At 38.5% G+C, this 21,510-nt stretch overlaps 1 protein-coding gene across 1 annotated transcript in view; it reads left to right on the top strand.

The window, feature by feature from the left end:
• Window positions 1–13,147: 13,147 nt before the first annotated feature.
• Window positions 13,148–21,510, top strand: part of DKK2 (dickkopf WNT signaling pathway inhibitor 2) — a 103,993-nt gene continuing 95,630 nt past the window's right edge. The window contains exon 1 of the mRNA XM_019416677.2: window positions 13,148–14,134. Within this exon, the coding sequence (XP_019272222.1) occupies window positions 13,913–14,134 (222 nt within the window). The 5' untranslated portion in view covers window positions 13,148–13,912. The remainder of the gene's footprint in view (window positions 14,135–21,510) is intronic.

Below are 21,510 nucleotides of genomic sequence, written 5' to 3' on the forward strand. Positions count from 1 at the left end.
CCTCATGGATCTTACATCTGTTTCTCCTTCCTTAAATACCAAAGAGCCTGGTACAAAAGTAATACAAAAGTAATTTCAGTCCTGTAGAAGCCACAGCAGTCTCAGGATAATGATACCAACCCTACCGCTGAGAATATGATTATTGGAGGTAATTCAATAATGAATAATTATTTCACAGTTGTGTAAACTATTTGTATGGCTACATGGCCAACTCTATGAAATAAGACTAATTTATATCCATGGGCCCCTCCAACCTATTCCTATTCTCCATTTTGTTTTTGTGGTAGTTTGTCTTTATTTTTAAAAAATCTTAAGCAAAGACATGGAGATACAGTTACAGAGATATATTTGTACCCTGCCCTTACTTAGTTATATGATCGTACACAGTTTTCCATCTCGCTTTTATTCACTTAGTGATATATCTTGGAGACCACACCAATGAAATATATTTTAATTTCTTTTTATAGATATAGAATTACATTGTGGATATGTCCTGAGTGTGTTCAACCAAGGCCCTGCTTCTGGACAGTTAGATTCATTTTAAAACCCTTGAGGGGCACCTGGGTGGCTCAGTTGGTTGAGCGTCGGACTTTGGCTCAGGTCATGATCTCACAGTCTGTGGGCTCAAGCCCCATGTCGGGCTCTGTGCTGACAGCTCAGAGCCTGGAGCCTGCTTCGGATTCTGTGTCTCCCTCTATCTCTTCCCCTCCCCTGCTCATGCTCTGTCTCTCTCTATGTCAAATATAAGTAAACATTAAAAAAAATAAAATAAAACTCTTGATATTACAAATAGTGCCATAATAAATACCTTTGTGTCTATGTCTTTGCTTATTTTTACCAACATATCTTTGGAATAAATTCCCCAAAGTGGGATTACTCACTGAATCAAAAGTAACATGTGTGTGTAATTGTGCTAGATTGTCAAATTCCCATCCATGTGGGAAAATGCCATTTTGTATTCCTGTCAACAATGTATGATGGTGCTTGTTTTCTGACAGGTCTGCTGTAGAGATATTGTCAAACATTTTGATTTTTGCTGTCTTAGAGATAAGAAATAATATATTGGCATAGTTTTAATTTGAATTTCTTTTATTATGTATAAGCATTTCTTTTTCACATTTTTAAGAGCCATTTCATTTTTTTCTCTAAACTCTCTCTTATTTCCAGGCTATGTTCTTTATAGAATTTTGGACTTTTTCTTTTCCATTTTTAGAACTTCTTTATACATTAAGGATATTCACCATTTGCTTCTGATATGAAATGTAAATATTTTTTCCTGTTTGTCATTAATCTTTGGGCTTTGTTCAGAGTGACTTTTGCCATGAAAAAAAAATCATCTTTATGAGATCAAAGTTTCCAAGATTTCTCTTTGTTACTCCTTGATTTTAAATCAGAAGCATATTTCCCTGGTTATGGAAAAATCAGTTTATGGAGGAGTTCATCTATTCATTTTTTTAACCTTCTGCATTGTTTTATGCATTTATTTATTTTTACAATTAAGTTTTTGTTGTATTTGGAATTTATCTACTAGAGTGTGAAGAATAGATCCAGTTTTAGCTTTTTCCAGATGACTATCTGGTTAAACCAATGATTAAAAAGTCCAACTTTTAGACCACAGATTTGGGATGCTGCTTTTATCATATACTAAATGTCTATATGCAGATGAGTACACTGCTGAGTTTTCTATTATGTCACATTGGTCTGTATGTCTGTTTATGTACCAATAACAAATCAGTGCTTTTTTTAGAGGCTTTAATTTTTGGTAGATTTATCTCCATGTCTCTAATTAGTACTCTTCTTTTTCGGAGTTTTCCTGACCATTCTTGTTTATTCTCCCAAAAGATATTTTGATTCGATCTAATGTGGTTTTGTTGTTGTTGTTGTTCTTTTTAAGTAGGCTTCATGCTGAGAACAGAGCCTAATGCTGGGCTCCAACTCACCACCCTGAGATCAAGACCTGAGTGGAGATCAAGAGTCAGATACTTAACCAAATGAACCACCCAGGTACCCCTCAATCTAATGCATTTTTAAATAAACTTTCCCAATTTCAGGGGAAAAGAAACATGATGTATTTTTATTGAGATTATATTAAATTTATTAATTAATTCAGGTACAACTGGCATCTTATAGTGTTGTGTCTTCTGTTCTGAAGATATCGTATAACTTTTCATTTGCTTCAATCTACTTTTTTTTAATTTTTGGGAGTAGTTTTAGTTGTTTTCATTTCGGTTTTGTATATTTCAGGTTATGTTCATACCTAAGAATTGTATTATTTGTTTTCGGCAGTTGACAAGGGGTCTTCTCTTCTATAATAACTTCTAAATGATTTTTTGTTATATATAAGGACAATTATTGATTATTATTATATTTATTATTGGATACTAAGATTAAAAACTGCTTCTGTAGTAAATTTTGTTTTGGGGATTTTCCAGATATATGCTTGCATTATCTGCAAATAGAAATGGTTTAACTTTAAAAATTTTTAGGGCTATAATTGATTTCTCTTGCTCAATTGAATGGCAATTACCAATAACATTGCTCAATAGCAGTGGGGATTTTGGTCATCCCTGTCTTGTTTCTGACTTCCTTACTTAAGCATCAAGTGATTCTCTATTAAGTAAAGATGCTAACTTTTGTGATATTGATGGAGAGAGATATATATAATATAAATTATATACTATAATGTAAAATAATTTTTAACATGAATGGTGTCAGTTGAGTTTTGCCAAATGCTTTTTCTACATTCATGGAGATGATCATATCATTTTTCTTTTTATATTATATTGATAGAACATATTAATGGATTTCCTAAGCTTTCATTTCTGAATAAACCCCATTTAGTCAAAGTGTATTGTTTAAAAGGACAATTGGATTTTGTCTTAATTTATGACTTTATTTATTACAATTTATTACTACTTTAAGATTTCTTCACATCAGTTTTCACAAGGGCATTGGTCTGTTATCTCTTTTTCTTTCCGCCCACCTCATCCTTGTGTAATTTGTTACTGCATATAGCCATTGTATAATACTGTCTCTCTCTGAAGACCATCATGTAGTCTTAATTCTATATGTAATTGCATATTTAGTACCAGTCCTTATTTCAATGTCTCCCCAATCATTGAGGTTGTCTAAATCTTATTTTCCGGTAAATTTCTAAGGATAGGTTTATGTAATAATATTATATGACTGCTTGGATTCACAAACTAGTTTGTCTGGAATATTGGTACCTGAAGGTTGGTTTAGCTGGATTCAACACCCTTGGTTCACATTTTCTTTCTTTAACTATTTTAAATATTGTACCTAATTGTATCTTCACATAAAACATGGTTGTTAAAATCGACATGATCTTTTTCCTATTGCCAGAGGATATGTTTTCAAGTTCAGTAGTTTAAAACGTGTTATTGTATTGTCCATTCTGGGCAGACTTTCTCTTGTGTAACTTTATGATATGTATTTTCAAATCTTCTTCATTTTGTTCATTTTATTTTAGAACATTTTCTTAAATTATTTTATTTAATGGGTTTGTTATTGTTTTTGTTCCATCGCTTGGGTTTCTTATTTGGGGAAAACTGTTATAAGCCTGTTGGATCTTCTTTTCCTGTCTTATATATCTACCATTTTTCTTGAACTCTTTTTATCTCTTTCCTTATTTCTTTTGATTTATCAAATGTCCCTCTTTGTCATCTAGTATTTCCCTAAAACATTATATGTTGATCTTTTGTTCTTTCCAGTTCAATCTTCACTTCTGAAATAATTTTTCTTGTTACATCTTTTTTTCCAGATCTTTCTTTTCTTGAAGCATATATTAGAGTTTTTCTAATTCTGATTTATGATATTCTTTCATAGAATCGAATTTTTAAAATTTCCTTTAACATGTTTTAGAAGATTAGGTTACTATTTTATGTGTTTATTGGAAATTGTTTTTTGGCTTGCTTGTAGTGATGTTATTCTAGTCCTTATTCTCTTTCTTTCACATATTAAGTTTACACAGGATTGGGCCAAAATCTTTTTTTATTGCCCATTTTTAAGTTTAATAAGTTTTTCTTGTTGTTAGAGAGAGGGTTGGGCCAGAATAATTTTTCTAGCTACGTTACTCTAGCACTCCCCTTGTACTGTGTTTATAAAGTGATTTTTTAAATGCCCTTATATTGTTGATATCTACTTCCTCCTTTTGCTCATTTTTATCTACACTTTTTCTTCTTGTCCCAATTGTTCCTGACCTACTCAATTTGGATTCTATTTCCCTAGGTTTTTCTTCATTGAGGAACTTTGTTTTTTGACGTAGAGCCTGCAGAACCCATTCTCTCCTAGTTATGTCTACTGCTTTCAGATTGGCTGTGTTCTGTCAAATGAGGACTTGAGAAAGACTTGAGCGTTCTCTTCTTGAGAGCCTCAGGTTTTTCCGTCAACATCATTTTTCATAGAAACTAATATATGGGCCTTATAATCACTGGTGATTTTCATCACTCACCTTATTGCCTTGTTTTACTCTAGATGTTATCTGTGGGGTTTGTTGCTATTGTGGTTGTGGTTATGCTTGTTTGTTTGTTTTTGTTTTTGTTTTCCCAGTGTCTTTTTTCTGGTTTTGTATAGCAGGCATTTAAAAACTATGCCATCATGTGTTCCCAGACTCTACCTTCAAACTTTTACCAATAGACTTTTTGAATAACACTAATCCCTTTGTGTTGGGGCTGCTTTATTTGATGTTTATTGCAAGCAGTAAAACATGGGACAAAGTCAGGACAGAGTGAATAAGGAGGGAAGCAGCTTGTTGAAGTAGTTTTTTAAAGAGCTGGGGGTGCGAGGGAGGGGGAAGATGCAAACATTGTTATGGTAGTGGGCAGTCACAGAAGCTAAAGGAAAGTAAGAACTGAGGTCTTTGGATTTTGTTGCCTTAAAAAAAATGTTTATTTATTTATCTTGAGACAGACAGCAGGGGAGGGGCAGAGAGAGAGGTGGGAGAGAATTCCAAGAAGGTTTTGTGCTGTCTGCACAGAGCCCTACGTGGGACTCAAACTCACAAACCGTGAGATCATGACCTGAGCCGAAACCAAGAGTCCGAGACTTAACTGACTGAGCCACCCAGGTGCTCTGTTGCTGTTTTGTTTGTTTTTTGTTTTTTGTTTTCAAGTAACCAGAGACAGTTTGAAAATAAAGTGGTAGTAAGATTAAATGGTATGGTTCATTTCCAATGCATTCTGCACATTCGTTAGGCCGTTTGCAACCTGGTTTATCTGCCTTTGTTTCTGAGTGGTCGGGAAGAGTTTTTACAGTAGATTTGGTGCCATATGGGCAAACTGCACTGATCTTGATAAAGAAAGATGGTTCCTTGTGTGTACTTGGGTAAGGGAAATCTTACTAACTTTTAAATTGTTTCTAAAATCCTTAAAATCTAGGATTCAGAAGTATTACAGCATCTTCATGGGGAGAGTAGACCTGTTGTCAGGTCTCTCCAATTCAAAAACACTGGTATAGGAAAGGTCTTTAAACACTTCTTTCCAGAAAAATTATTTTGTAATAATCTCTAGTTCTTCGTCTTTCTTACTATTGATAAATGTGCATTACTGCCCTCTGCTGCATGAACTTGGACCTCTCCTAGTCTTGCAGACTAATGATAATTTTGTAAGATCATGGATTTGTTTTAAAGCCCATTTCTAAAAGTTGGCAGGAATTCTTCTTTTGTCAGAGAATAATATCATGATGGGTTGCAAGTTTTATCCCCCATTTGTGTGGATTTACTCAGAGGCATTATTTAGAGCGGTTTCCTTAGAGGCATTTTAATATTAAATGGACACTGAAAAAGAAAAGCAGATGATCATGTCTGCTATATTCAGAAAGTGCTTTACAAATGAATGGCAGATAGTGTACAAATTAACTTATAATTAACAGTCTTAGACTGAATCTACACTTGGTTAAAGAGAATGAAAATTGGTGGATTTTAACAAGCATAACTTTTGATCAGAACTTACAATTGTGGGCTTTTTAAATGAATCACCTCCTAGAATTATGCAAACATATAGAAAGGAAAATCACATAATTGCATGAACTTGAAAGTAATACTTAGGAAGTTATAATTGTATCTTGCCTTTTCACATTAGAAAAGGTCCCAGTTTGCATATCTCTGGCCCAGTGCTAGCTCCAGTGTTAAGTGGCAGAAAGACATGCATTCAATATTGTAGAACAAAATGACAGTTTTCAAAATTTGATTAATTCTATTACATGCTAAGAGTATATTTATACAATACATTTTGATACCTAAAAGGCCAATGGATAAAAGACTTGAGGATTTCATTTTCTTATTAGTTAAAATATAATATTGGTATTGGGGAACAAGGCTAACCCACTTTTAGAACATGGAAACGGTTGTTATGTTCTAGATCTTATTTGATCTTAGGTACATAAAATCTGCACATATATTCTTGATACTAACAACAAAAATAGCATCTTATGGATTTTGGAAAGAACAACAACAAAAACTGAACTAAATCTGAGTTTATTCTAACTCAGATTTCTTTATAACTTAAAAACTAAATGGTCAAAGTGCACATATATTAAAAAATGATTTCATGAGGAGTTTCAATGAAATTAGATATTCCCTCTGCTTCCACATATTTAGCACTGCCTTGAATTAATTAAAGGTACTGTGATTCCAACTGACTATTAATTTACTGAATAAATGGAACAAATCAAATTAAATAAATGGACAAATTAAGTTAGTAACAGAACAACTTGCTGATTGCTAGATCGATCTATTTTTGATTCCCGCTTCCTTTTTCTTTGATCTACAATGATTTCATTTTTGTATCATATACTCCTGTATTTTATTATTTCCATCTTTCATTAACGAGGTGCTGTTCTGAAATGTAAAAATGACCTTATCTTCTTGGCAAATAGCTTGTATTCATTTTCAGGGCCCCAGTGGAATCTCAACAATCATATTCAAACTCAGTCAGCTGGGTCCATAGTTAGCCATAAGTCACATACAGAAGAAAGGTGAGGAAGTTAATATCATTAACACAGGCCAGAGGTAAAATGTAATAGGAAAAATTTGAGTAACATTTTTAAGTGGATGTATGACACATTTCCCACCTTAAGTTTAGGAACTCTGGTGGACTTCCAGAAATGTTACTCCTTCCCCAAATATTTTAATATGCACTGTGTCTATAAATCCATCTGTTAGGGGCTGAATTCTGTCCCCCCCCCCAAATTTACATGTTGAAACCCTAGCCCCCAGTACCTCAGAATGTAACTGCATTTGGAGATAAGGCCTTTATAAAGGACATTAAGTTAAAATGAGGTCTTTAGGGTAGATCCTCATCCAGTCTGACTTATGTCTTTATAAGAAGAGGAAATTTGGACAAAGACATAAAGGGACAGCCAAGTGAGGACACAGAGAGGTGTTAGCCACCTGCAAGCCAAAGAGAGTGGCCTCAGAAGAAACCAAACCTACCCCCACGTTGATCTTGGAATTCTTGCCTCCAGAACTGTGAGAAAATAAAATCTGTTGTTTAAGCCACTCAGCCTGTGCCATTTTGTTATAGTCACAGACTAGGAGAAATAAGACAACATCCAAATTGATAGCAGAGAGCCTTTTTTGTTTCTCTGCTAAATGATCACTGAGTTTCCAGAGGCTCTACTACATTGGATGAAGCTGCAGTATATGTACTCGTCTACTTACATTATTGATGTTATTTGTAGCCATTTACCAAGCTCACCTCCTTCAGTGGAGTCAGCATTGAGTTCTGCTGCAATGAGGAAATTTTCTCCTTTTTAAGGTGTTCTCTACATCGCTGCCGTAACTGGGCTTTATGTCTAAAATGAGAGCCCGATGTGCTGCAAGTTACTCTTTGCTCAGTGATTATTTTAATATTGTACATTGTTTTAAAGGCATGAACTAAGGAATCCGAATAAGAGGTAATACATGTAATGCATGTAAAGTACTTAACAAGCCGGCATATAGTAAGAATTTTAATATATTTTGCCTGTTATTATTTTTTATTACTACTGTATATTTCAAGCCATTTACCTATAAAATTTCTTCAGTTGATTGTAGTTTAATATCTTGACTTTTCATACCTCAAATTGTTTTTGAGCATTGCAGCCTATTCTTACTCTATCAAAAGGTAGGATCTATTATAAAATGATCATTCAAAAATAGACCAAACACAATTTACATTTCCTATTACCAAGCCTAGTGATGCTTGAAACACAGATTTTAAATTGCCACTTGGGAACCTATTTCCTTATTTTTTGCAAACAGTTTTCACATTATTTTTCAATCTGTGCCACAATTTATTTTATAGTTAATGGTTTTCCATGGTCATTAGTCATAGGTTCGGATAACTACCAGGAAGAAACATATTGTCCCATGACTGGATTAGCTACCCTGCCTTCCATTTTTTAATACTCTCTACTTCAAGTGACCAAATCATTTCTGACTGGATAAATTGCCAGATTTTCAATAGTTTCCCCATTTGAGTAATATTTGTTTTGGAAATAATCTGTAATAATAACAGGGTAGAAATCAATCTATCTTGTTCTTGGCAGGTTGAGGGCTCATAGAATATTTTGCCTAACTCACTGTGGATTCCAAATCTTAGCAGTTAACAGTTGATTAAAACCAACCAATCAACTAACACATCTCTCCCCTAAATACAAACAATAACGAAAGCAGGCATTTAAAAAGTCATCTTTCTGGATCCCTGTCCTATCAAAAATATAGCAGCTTTAACTTCCTTGTGGGACTTCTCTAGAACCCTGAAGACCTAAGGAATATAGTTTGGAACTCACTGGTCCAGATTACTGAGAAGTTGTTTGTTTTCTTGCTCATCAAGATGAGATTCCTTGCAATGAACCTCTCTTAAGAATTAAACATGTTTCTCTTTCACAGCCAAGTGTAGTAGTTTCCCAAGAAGAATCTTGAAAACAGCCTGCCAGAATTCAGCAGTGGGAGTATGTGGACCACCAAGAAGGATCTGCAGTGTATGGAACCAGCAGAAATTGTGCATCACAAAGGGAAAGGCTTGATGTTAAACATTTGGAGAATGTTTCCAATTTCAGCTTCACCTAAGGTCATTTACATGCACAAGACTCAGTAGAATTTTGTCCACTTGAGTTTCTGACTATAATATTTGCACACTTTTTATTAGTTGGGTTCAGGTGCTAGGAGAGGGATCTGTTCAATAATTCTCTTTCATCTGAGTAGCAGATAAAGTATTGAGAAGATGATTAGTAGGTCAAAGATCAAAAAAAAAACAAAAAACAAAAAACCAAGTCATTAGCTAAGCAATTGTGTTTTTGATTGATCCACTGTGAAATCCCTGAAATCATTTCATTTGTGCATGTTTGTGTCAAATATAGCTAAGTGCCTCAAAAGTGACTGATGAGGCTTTTTCTCATTAGTAGGTCCTGTTGTTCATCAGATCAAGGTAGAAAAGAGTTAATAGCTGAAAATTACAGCAGGGATCAAATAGGAGATACAAATTTTTCATATCTGGTTGGAAATGAGCCCTATCAAGAAACACACACAAAAAATGTTCACAATACCAGTGCTAACTTACGTTTACTGAAGATTATTTAAAATGCAATTAATAGCAACACATGATACTATTATTTCTTAGGCAGAGTGAGAAGCATGAAATGCTCATGTGATAAGATCCAAAATGTGAGAGTACTACTAGAATAGACAGCCAAGTATCCTTGTTTACTATTTTTCCAAGTCTTTTAACCATATTTTCCAAGTCTTTTAACATCCAACAGGAGGAAGGTCTGTCATGTCCATCCTGTGTGGACGAGAGGATTTAGGGTCCTGTGGGGCCTACTAAAATGTAATCTCCTTTCCCAATTTGCCATAATACCATATTTTGGTTCTTAGTAACTAAAATGACCACGACTAGTGTCATTGTAGGACTATTTTCTCCACGTACACTCTAAAAGTGTACATGTAACTTATGAAGAAAGAAAAGACTGGAGGACATATCTATTTTTTTTTTCTTTCCATAGCCACATGAATTCAATCCAGTTCAGAAGTTCCAGATACCCTATGAGAGACTGAAATTGGCAGAATTCAGCAGCAGATGAGAACAGAGGAAGGCTCATAGCAGCAACTCCTGAGAGGGGCGAGAGGCAGATTTCAGTGAGGCAAGGCCTTGACAGTGGACCATAAGCCTCTCCAGAGCCAAGGCACTGTCTTATGCACCTTTGTCTTCTCAAAACCTTAAGCTCAATAAATATGCAGTGAATGCATGAACAACTGCTAAACAGACTTATGTAGGAAGTGGTTGCCATTGCGGGGAGAGAGATAATGGGATAGAAAACACGAAAAAGGCAATTATGTGTATGCACTTAGCTCACCGTGGGGCTAAGTAGTCAGAAGGAAACCAGGATCCAGAAACAACTAGAGAGATGGTTATTTTTCAACGGAACCAAAATGACTGGAGAAGCAGAGAGAGAAGGGAAAATATGGCCAAAGGAGAAAGTGCTCAGGCACTTTTCTTCTAAGAAAACCCTCTCCTTACTTCTGTACAGTATTGCCTTTATATATTTACTCCCTAATGATGTTATTGCAAAATGCATTAAAAAATCCATTTTTCCAAGTAGATTATGAAGCTTGTATCTTCATGCTTATGAAAACACACATGAGAAAACACATGTGTGGTTATGACATTAGTCCAAAGGATTATGTTTATTTGCAGTTAGTTGATTTTGTGTATGTATATCTACTTGTCTATGTGTGGGTTATGTGTGTCTGTTCTACCATTTAAAGAGAGCACTTGGATCATGAATACAATTAGTTTTTACCTCCTGTAAAAACTCCTCCTCCTCCTGTTTAGCCTAAGGTGCAATTGTGTATATTTAAGCATTTGATTCCATAGCGTGATTTAGTTTCATGTATATGGGGAAGTGTTAGTGCACCTAAATGTAACTTTGATTTTTAATTTTGATTTGCAAAAATTTCCTTTTGGAGTGTGTAGGGTGTCATGTAAACCCCTGAGATAATCTCTATCATGATACCCAGAGAAGAGGGGTTTCTTGAGAGTACATAAGTTGAGCTTCACATCATTTTGCTTTTCAGCAGATATATTGACAAGAGTTAGGAATGACCATGTGGGATCTTACTTTGGTTGGAAGTAAGGAAAGAGGGAACTGACAGGCAAAGTATCTTCAGATTTTCTCTTGATACATGTGTTCCCTCTTTAGCAGATGATGGATATTTGCAACCTTCAAATGGATGTAGAATGATTTCTTACCCATATCATTTAGCTCTCTTTTGTCTTTTCCTTTGCTCCAGATCTTGAAAAATTCCCAACCAATAGCCTCCTAACTTGAATTTCTCCATTTCTCTAATATTTTCTAATTGGCATATCACAAAGAAGGCAAAAGATACACCTTCCTTAAGGTGTAAACACTGAATCCCAAGTACTCATTAATAGCATATCAACCAGTTTCCTTGCCCTTCACTAGTCCTGTAATGCGTCCTTTGTCCTTGCAAATACATTCCCAGGCATATTTTTAAAAAGTGGAAAAAAAAATTGAATGTGAAAATCTCTACTCTAAGGAAGCACAAAGGCAATCCAGAGATAAAAGATTCCAGAGGTTTCCTCAGTTTTAATGACTCTTTGCTTGTGTTTAAAAAAAAAAAAAAAAAAATCTGAAAACGAAGAATTCCACGCCAGACAGACTCACAGATCAGGGCAGAGAAACACGCAAGGCTGGTGCTGTCTGGGAGACCCCAGACATAAATTCCTACTTTAGAACTCGGCCCTTTTGTGGGGAAAAGAAAAGAGTCACTAACGTTCTCACTTAGCGACGTGTTGAACGCATACTCCTATAGGCGCTGGTGTGCTTTAGGATCAGGAATCCTGTTAGGATCGGGTCCACAGATCAGATCTAGAGTGCAGTTCGGGAGATAAGCCTCCTTCTCTAGCTGTTAGCTGCCAAGCTGTGCTCACGGCCTCAATTTCTCTGCGCGCAGGCGTTAGAGCCTGAGAAGGACAAATACAACTCCCAAACAAGCCTTTTCATTGCAGTAGAAGCATTGACGATTAACGGCCAAACCGCTCCAAACCCGAGCCCTGAGTTTGCCCGGGACGCCTTGTCTCCTGCAATACTTCCGCGCCTCGTCCGGCTGCTGCCACTGGCGCCCCCAAGCGCCGCGCGCTGGGCGCCCCAGTCCCTCTTAAATCCTCCTAGACCTTCTCAGAAGCAAACCGGACCTAGGGAGCCTTGTGAGCTGGAAGGAAAGGCTTCCCATGGAATTCCCAGAAGCTAGGAGGCAGGAAGCTGAGGAAAGCAGAGCCTCAAAAGGCTCCCTTGCCTCCGTACATTCCAGTTTGGGATTTACTCTCTGCAAAGGGGGCAGTTGCCTGGCACGGTAAAGGTGCCCGGTAGAACTGGGAGATTGAAACCCTCGCAGCGTACTCAGGGCACCCCATTCCTCCCAGCCCCAGAGACATAAACGTACGCTGCGTGTGTGGTGGGGTCCCAGGGTTAGGGGTGCAGAAGGCAGACACTAGAAAATCCCAAATGTCTCCTGGGCTTAAAGAATAGGAATATCTTTCCCCTTTCTCAGGTCGTCTTCTCCCCAATTCCAAAGCCCCCATCCATCTCAGTTGGGCACCCCTTGGCACACGGCATTGCGCAGCCTCACACACCGACTGGGAGGCAAAGACTAAAACCCAACTTGAGCATTCGAGCGTACACAGACCACAGCATTAACGCCCAGGTGCTCACTTCTCTAAATCTTCTGTAGGGCTTTCTAGTGCCCCAGTAGGAGTCAGGCATTGGAGGTGGGTGCTGGTGGTCCCCAAGGGCGGTAGAAACCTGCCCCTCTCCACTTCCACTTTTGTCCTCCGTCCGTCCCCAAAGGTCTTTCCACCGTCTGGAGCTGTGGTCAGGAATTAGGAGACCTCACGTTCCTCTGGGACTGAATCCCATTTTCTCAATTGTTGTAGCGTGAAGAGGGGTGTGGGAGGGGGGCAAGGAGGAGAGGCAGGAGGGGGGGCCGCAGAAGCAGCAGCCGCATGGGGGAAGGAAAAGAGTGGGGCGGGAACGTGGGGGGTGAGAGAAACGATTTCACTCTTTGTCACTCTTGAATTGGGGGCGGAGGGAAAAAAAAAACCCCACTGTGGGAAGCTATAAAAAGCAAAGGGGGCGGCGGTGAGAGAGCAAACGGAGAGAGGGAGACCGATCCGCGCGCGAGACCGCTACCAGGGCATTGCTGCGTTCCTGGCAGCCGTAGGCTGCCGGGTGTGAACCGGGAAGCGACCCTTCGCGGCGACTGTGCCTGCGCGCGTGGGAGACCTCCGCTCGCCTCAGACCTCCAGGGTCACGTCTGGGGCGTTCTTGATCCCCCATTAGAGCGTCCGCTAGCACTGTGTCCTGCAAAGGTGGAGGCTTAAAGCTTAAAGCGTAGTAAGGAAGGCAAAGAGGAGAAAAAAGCAACTGAGGCCGCGGGAGAAGGAGCTGGTGTGGACCTCCAGAGGGATTAAGAGGACGATTGGACCGCGGAGATCCGGGTCCAGAGGGATTAAGAGGACGATTGGACCGGCGGGACCACGGAGGTGCGGGGCAAGGAGCAACTGGAGCGGTGCGGTCTGTGGGGCTGGGTCTTCTTGCACCTCGGGTCACGCCTCCTTGGCGAGAGTGCTCCTCGCCTTTGATTGCTTCCAGTTACTGCAGAACTTCCTGCCCCGCTGGAGAAGCGGGTCTCGCTCTGGTCGCTCTCGCTCCTGGTCTGAAGCGTGAGACTGAGTTCACACGGTGCTGGGCCCCCCCAAGCCAAGTGGGGTTGGGGGAACAGAGCCTGCGATCCGCCTCTCCCCGAGTGAGGGGCCAGGTGTAGGGGTCCTCCCTCCTCTCTCATCCGCACCCCTCCCGGCTTTGCGCCTCCCCGGGGACCCCTCGCCAGGAAATGGCCGCGCTGATGCGGGGCAAGGACTCGTCCCGATGTCTGCTCCTACTGGCCGCGGTGCTGATGGTGGAGAGCTCACAGCTCGGCAGCTCGCGGGCCAAACTCAACTCCATCAAGTCCTCTCTGGGCGGGGAGACGCCTGCCCAGGCCGCCAATCGATCAGCGGGCACATACCAAGGACTGGCTTTCGGCGGCAGTAAGAAGGGCAAAAACCTGGGGCAGGTAGGAAAACACTCCAAATACACTCTACAGCAAGAGCGATAGGGACCAGCGCTCTTGAGCGCCTCGTTTGCCTTTGCACGCCTCAACCTTTCAAGTGCGTCCCCAGGTGTGGCGCGCACCACAGCTAGGGAGGGGTTCCCAGAACAGATCTTCGTGGGCAGGGGTGGCTGGTGGCTGCTGGTGCTGGAGGGTGTGGACCGGGCGGATTAGGGTTCTCTCATTTTTCCTTTGGGACATGGGCATGGTCAAAATCCAGAGCGTATCGGTGGGGAATGGTCCTTCTCCAAATTTAACATGGCAATGCTGATGATAATGTTAATAGCAGCTAACACATAGCAACTATTACGTGTCAGGCACCGCTCTAAGCGTTTACATATATTTAATCTTCACAACCCTATGAGCTAGGCGCTGTTACTCCCTTCATTCTGCAAATGAAGAAATTGAGTTAAGGAGTGATTAAGCGATTTGCCCAAGGCACACAAGCTAGTGTTAAGTGGCAGAGTGGGATTCCAATCTAAACAGTCTGGGGCCAGGTCCTGGTCTCTTAACCATTACATTTTACAATGTGGAGGGGGGATTTACCCTCTTTCAGGTTCTGCTTCCCTCCCAACCACTTTCTTCCTTCAAAGAAGTGAGGTCACAGACAGAAAACTTCAGGACAATCCATTTCTCAATTCTCTAGCATTGTAAATAAATCATCCAGGAGGCAGCAAAATGATGAAGCGACATTGACAGCATCGCGTAACGCAGGCGACCAGGGTGCCTGCGACATAGCAAGGTACACGCCGGAGGCATTTCGCAAGCGGAAACTTTTCGAGGGCGTTTGTCACATTGTCATACAGACACATTGACAGTCGCTTGCAAAGAGTTACGCAAATATTCACAAACAATAAAACTAGCGTGCACACTCAGGGCCCGCTGTGGCCAGAGCGCAGCAGCCAGGAGAGGGGGCCTTGTGGGCACTGGGAACCACGACAGCTCCCCCTTTCTGCTCCTTTTGTAGCAAGCCAAAACCGAAAGCCAGTATGCCAAACAGCACACGCACCTCTCAGCACAACTGTCAACCCGTGAAAGCGGCTCATTGCCCCACAGATCCTGGGTTTCCTGGTTTCATCGGAGGACCTTGTTGCACCCGCTGTGCGAGCTCTTGGTGTCCTCCACTGCCCCTGCTCCTAGCGCAGGCGGCAGGGTGAAGTTGAGAGCAAGGGCCAGTCCTGGATGGACAATGAGGGAAAAGTTGGCCCGGGTTTGGCCCCCTACTGCCCTCTCACGGGGACAGTTTTGCTAGGTTTACAGTTCCAGAATGCTTCCTAGGCTTTGAAATGACAAACATTTCAGCTATCTTCTCAAAGGAATACAAAGTCTACAACCACAGGACTTTTTTTTTTTTTTTAAGGGTCTCCAGGGAAATGAACTATACATATGCGTGCATACTACATGCATACATGTCCTTTGCACATTCTCGCATGTCTTGTGCACATACCTCCACACTTATGTGACCATTGTCATTCCCTTTTACTCTTCCCTCTGAAACACCCAACACTTTCCATAGTAATGCACTTAACATTCCCTTAGATATCCATCATGAAAAGAGGCAAAGTTTAGAAGGAAACAAAGCTGTCAATCCAGATCATAAGACTTTTCTCTAATGCTCCTAACTTCGAATTCTGCCTTGTCAGTTGTTGAAGAGAGCTAGACGTTTAGTTCAGCCAAGGACAGAGGGGTGGACCCAATGATCTTTTGAGGTTCCTATCGATTTTAATCAATGTACATCCTGTGAGTTTCTGTAAAAGACTTTCTGTTTCCGTCACCACTGGGCCCCAACACTTGATGTTCCTGAATCAAATTATCAGTTATGTCAGAACTGTCATTAGCCATGGGTTTACATGGACTAAACTGAGGAGTGCAGCCCAGAATCTAGCTTATGCCTTATGTTTTGATATGCCTATTTTTCTCTGTGTCCAAATATCTGCTCCTTAAAGAGGTTGCAACTCTATGTGGATGTCTTCAAATGGGAAATTGATTTATTTTTATAAATGAGTTTAATTTTCTTCTTTCTTTCTTCTTTCTTTCTTTCTTTCTTTCTTTCTTTCTTTCTTTCTTTCTTTTTCTTTCTTTCTAATACTCTCCATAACTTAGTGGTTCTGGGGAATAGATTTCATTATATTTACTTAACTGTAATACCATATCCTTAAAATTTGATGATGGGTTTGTGAGAAAATTGGAATTTATAAGAGATAGTGGTAACGTAAGATAAAACACAGTTGAATTGAAGTAAGATAGGTGGAAAATGAGAGGATTATCTTTTGTTATTTTCTGGCTTCTTACTTGTTTAGCGGGTGATCTAAAATGTATTCTATTATGAAGAAGCAAATGGAAAAATCTATCTTCTTTGAAGTAGAAGAATTCTTTGAATATTTACAGGTCTCTTTACCTTCTTTAATCTACTAGTTAGGTGGTTTCTGAAATTCTTTGTACTCTCACTTTCAATAATAGAATGGAAGTTAGAAAGACTATTCAAACAGGAAGATGTCACATCCTTTTTTGGAGAAAAAAATGTCGAATTGAAGTGTAGCCGAGCTGAATTTTTATCCATCAGAATAGAAAAATATGATTGATTGAGAAGATTGGGTGTTAAGTGCCAACTGATCAAACTAGCTAATTATGTAGTGTCATTCTGAGGCCTGATAATTTGATTTTCTCCCCCTCCCCCAATCTCGATGAATGATGCTGAAATGTATGTGTTTCAGAGGTACAGGAACAGGAAACTGTAGGATGCAAATTCAAGCAGGTATATCAGAAACTTAGTTTTTGGTCTTCTTTTCCTTAAGTGAAAATTGAATAATTTTTTTTTCTGATTTACTTTCAGAATATAGAATTAAAATAAAGATTTTATTGCCCTTGAAGAATAAATTAATGAAGGAATTTAATAATTCATTAATCTACAAAAGTGAAAATGAGAAAATAGGCCCGAAGCTTTTCTTCATTCGATGTAGACTGTTTCGTATGAAGAAAACATTCTTATTTATAGGAATTCTATTTATTCTATAGGTGAGATGGATTATTTGTAAATCATTCGTGGAAAAGATGCCTTTGAAGATCAGGAAAGATTAGGAGAGGTCAAAAAGAGAACATACTGTTCTCCAGAGGTGTTACGATTCTCATTTTTAGGTTTGCTTTCAAAAAGACAGTTATGAGCTATGATGGAAAATGACCTACAAAATTGAATATGGCAGTATTCAAGTGATTGATACAGAAGTAGCAAAAATGATTTCGTTGAATTATTCACATTTATGTTTTAACTTGGCTTTCCATTTTCATCTATTGCTTATGAGTTTTAAAAGATAGTGTATATGTATGTGGGATAAATTAACTTGTAGACTGTTACTAACGTATATACATGTCAAGATATTTCCCTTCCTAAAGAGATTATTGCAAATGTTCTAAGTTAAAAATAATTTTAAACAAAATCTTTTATATCATGTGGATACATATATTCTGAATAAGTACACCGTTGCTTGACATCACCTCTGGACTTTGAAGTAATCAAGTTTTACAGGCCACTTTAAGAACAAATAAAAAAACAAGTAATTTAAAAAATCAATTTAGCTTTGTAATTCACTTTTCTTTTTTTCCAAATGGAAAACCTTTGGATTTGTGCTTGTAATTGCTTCTTTTAGTCTTCTTTACTCCTTGCTTTGTCTCTTTGAGACAGATTAATTTGAATGCAATGCTATTGGATTTTGAAATATTTTTAGAGGTTATGAGTAGAAGAGTGGAAAATAAGTACATTTTAAATGCAAATAAGCTTCCTGGCATGTGTCTCTAAAAAGAAGCTGAAAACCGGTTTAACATAAATTCGATTCCGTGATTTTCTCATATAACTTGGACATTTGGGCAGGTTTGGATAACGTTGTGCTGTGAAAAAAGAATGCTTGAAATACGTTGAAACAGAAGCTTGAGGGAGTCGGTTAGAGAGCCCTAATATTTGTGTATTGCATTTTCTTTAATAAAAAGTGCCACGGCTATTTGTATGTATGAATACTCAGGAAAGTGCTCATAGAAGTAAACTGTATATAAAATAGATGGCCTATTTGCTGTAGGTGATCACTTCACTTTTTGAAATTACCCATGACTTTTTTTTTTTAACCCCAGCCCAACTTTCTCCTGCTAGAGAGTAAACATCTGCAATTTTTTCTGAACATCACCTGATGCTAAGTGCAATCAGGAAAACAAATCATTTTTAAAATTTAAACTTTCTAAAATAGAAAGGTTTTGAAACAATCTGCAGTAAGGTTCATTTTCTTTCACTGTGAATAATAGAGAATTGATAGTCGATGCAAGTGGAAGGTGACCTCGTGAATAGCAAGAAAAGTATTTTAACGATAATCTAAGTAGGAACATCCATCATTTTATTTTTGTGCTAGAGTAGAGAGAGCAAGGGACAAGGGTACTTAAACTCACTCCAGCTGTGACTTTGACCCTACCAGAGTCTTTTTTAGTACTCCCCTCCAATACAAACTCCTCCCAGGATGTTTCAAATCTTATAGTTTTTAAAGTAGAGAAAGCAATGTAATAGAAGGGTAACTGATGTATTCTGTTCTAGAAGAATGTTGCCGCTTCCTCTTCTTTTCCTTGCACAATCATTTTAAATGGATATTAAAATAACTTGTTAAATTGTAGAAGTCTTTTATAATACTCAACATATTTACCATTTTCGACCCACAGTTTTCTAGCTGTTCATTCTTTGATATTGATGTAACATCAAAATGAATTACAATCTTTTTTCTGTCTGTGATTCCCTCACAGCCCTTTAAAGTCATTCTACTTCATTAGACCCCTGGTTACTTGTGCTCATCTATAAAAAGAAGGTAAAGCTGCTCCTAGTTACTTATCTCACAATTGAAAAGATTTATTTACTATGTGTGTCTGCCCATGACTCTCACTGAGTCATTTTTTTAAAAATAATTTTGAAATAGAACCCAAAAGGAGAAAAAATTAATAATAGTTCATGGATAAATTTTTGCATTGTGTAGGATTGCTTTAAGATAACAGAAAGATTAAATATGGAATGCATAATGAAAATTTAGTATTGTCATGGAAGGTAAGCAGAGGTTAATTTCTTTTCCTCCTTTGTCCCCTCTTGCCAGGAGCTAGAGGACAGCAACATATTTTTCTCTAATTGTTTTGTTTTGTTTTTCAGGACAAATATAAACTATTCTCCCAAATGAAGAGGTCAACTGATATAAAATATGGGAGATTTTTTTTGATAGGAACATCTGTCCACAGGAAGAAAAGTCACCACCCAAATATTTTAAGTAGTGGCTTCCCAACAAGTCTCTCGTGCTAGCAGCTCTGGGTTACTGCCCATGTCTCTGGGTTCAAACCAATGATGATGGAGGCCATGAATGATACCAACATCTAATCAGATGTCCTCAGGGAGAGCTCATCCCATAAATCCTTGTCCTTGGAACGATAAATTGAGCCAGATGAAACTTTAAGGCAGAGGGATTTCAATATCAGGTCTAAAATGCTGTATTTTAACTCAAGTAATTCGTTTACGTAGCATTAAAAAACAATTATTATTTCAACACTGATTCCATAACCACTTAACCATAACCGACTCTATTTGTGGAGTCTTAATAGTAGTTGAGATTTATCTATGTGCAATAAACAATAACAAATAACAAATGTAGCAATAAAATCAGAAAAAAGCACAAAAGTAGTATATTTTTTAAAACCTCATTTCTTCTCCTTCATAGATAAAAGGGACAAATGTGCATTAGTTATCCTTTGAAATATATTACAGTGCCTAATTTAATTGGTTGATTCCACTTATGTATTATAATTTGGTATATAGATAGTTACATATTTTATAATCATACGAATTCTAACTGCTGCACCCTGTCTAAAACAAATAAATAAAATTAATGAGGGAATAGGTACATGAAGTGGAAAAACATGAAAGCATCACAATTAGGAGTACTGATTTCTTAAAATAGTGGATCTATGCAAACATTTCCTGAAAGATGTTAGTTCTCTGTACTATATCTTTCCAAATAAGAGTGTTCTTTTTTTCTGGGGACTGGAGGAAGTAAGTGGTCCTCAGACATATTATTTCCTTCACTGGCTTATAAGTACTTAATTTTTTTTTTTCAACGTTTTTTATTTATTTTTGGGACAGAGAGAGACAGAGCATGAACGGGGGAGGGGCAGAGAGAGAGGGAGACACAGAATCGGAAACAGGCTCCAGGCTCCGAGCCATCAGCCCAGAGCCTGACGCGGGGCTCGAACTCACGGACCGCGAGATCGTGACCTGGCTGAAGTCGGACGCTTAACCGACTGCACCACCCAGGCGCCCCGGCTTATAAGTACTTATAGCACACATTAAATTCTAGTACAAAGTTCCATTTATTATTTACTCTGTGCCATACATTGCTCCAAATGCTTCATTATAATGAACCCTTTCGAACGTCTCAGCAGCCCTTCAAAGGGCAAGTCCTATTGTCATCCTTATTTTTATAAATGATAAAATATTTTATAAATGGTAAAGCAATAATTTTTCTGAGACACAGAGAGGTTATGCAGTTTGTACAAGTCACACAGCATTAAGTGCAGAAAGGCAAAAAGCACACTCTCCTGTGTTTATCTGCCTGCATCTGAGGGACACAAGGCGCCTACTGACACCAGCAAGGCAGAGGCCTTCTCAGTGACCTCCCTGCAAGGATTGTGAGTTGGTTTGACTGGCATCACTCACATCTGATCAGATAAGGGAAAAATCATCGAGGGCTAGTGCCTCTGATTGCTTTTGCTTTTCCCTTGCTTTGGACTTCTCTAGCTTCCTTTTGGAGAATCAGATGATCTGTAGCAGCCCCACAGCACTATACTTTCCAAAGAGGTTCCAACTTCTGACTTGCCACTGACCAGCTTAATGTCTTTGGGAAAGTTACTTAATCTCTGGTTCTTTTTCTTTTAATATGTAAAATAAGATAAGTAACAATAGCAACCAAGAGTAATCATATTTATGTTACTGAGCCAGAGGGAAAGGGAAGCGCACTTATTTACTGTGCTAATGTCATTATTACTGCTACCATTACAGAAATAAGTAAGACCAAGTCAAGTGCTCACGCAAAAAACAGAAAATGCTGCTTCATCTTCCCCACCAAACCGGGCAGGGGTAACTAAATAAATGCATGTGATGTGCATGAAGGAAACAAATGAACTCAGTGGCACCAAGGGCAAGATTGCAAAACAAAACAAGACAAAATGAATACACACACAAACATGCTATTACATTTCTTGTATCGAATGTTAACATTAAGAGGGATGGTGAGTCAGTGCTGTCTTGTATAAAGTAAGCAAAATAGCATATAATT

The sequence above is a fragment of the Panthera pardus genome, unplaced genomic scaffold (assembly GCF_024362965.1).
Source record: "Panthera pardus isolate Hobbes unplaced genomic scaffold, ASM2436296v1 HiC_scaffold_13, whole genome shotgun sequence".
Lineage (NCBI taxonomy): Eukaryota > Metazoa > Chordata > Mammalia > Carnivora > Felidae > Panthera > Panthera pardus.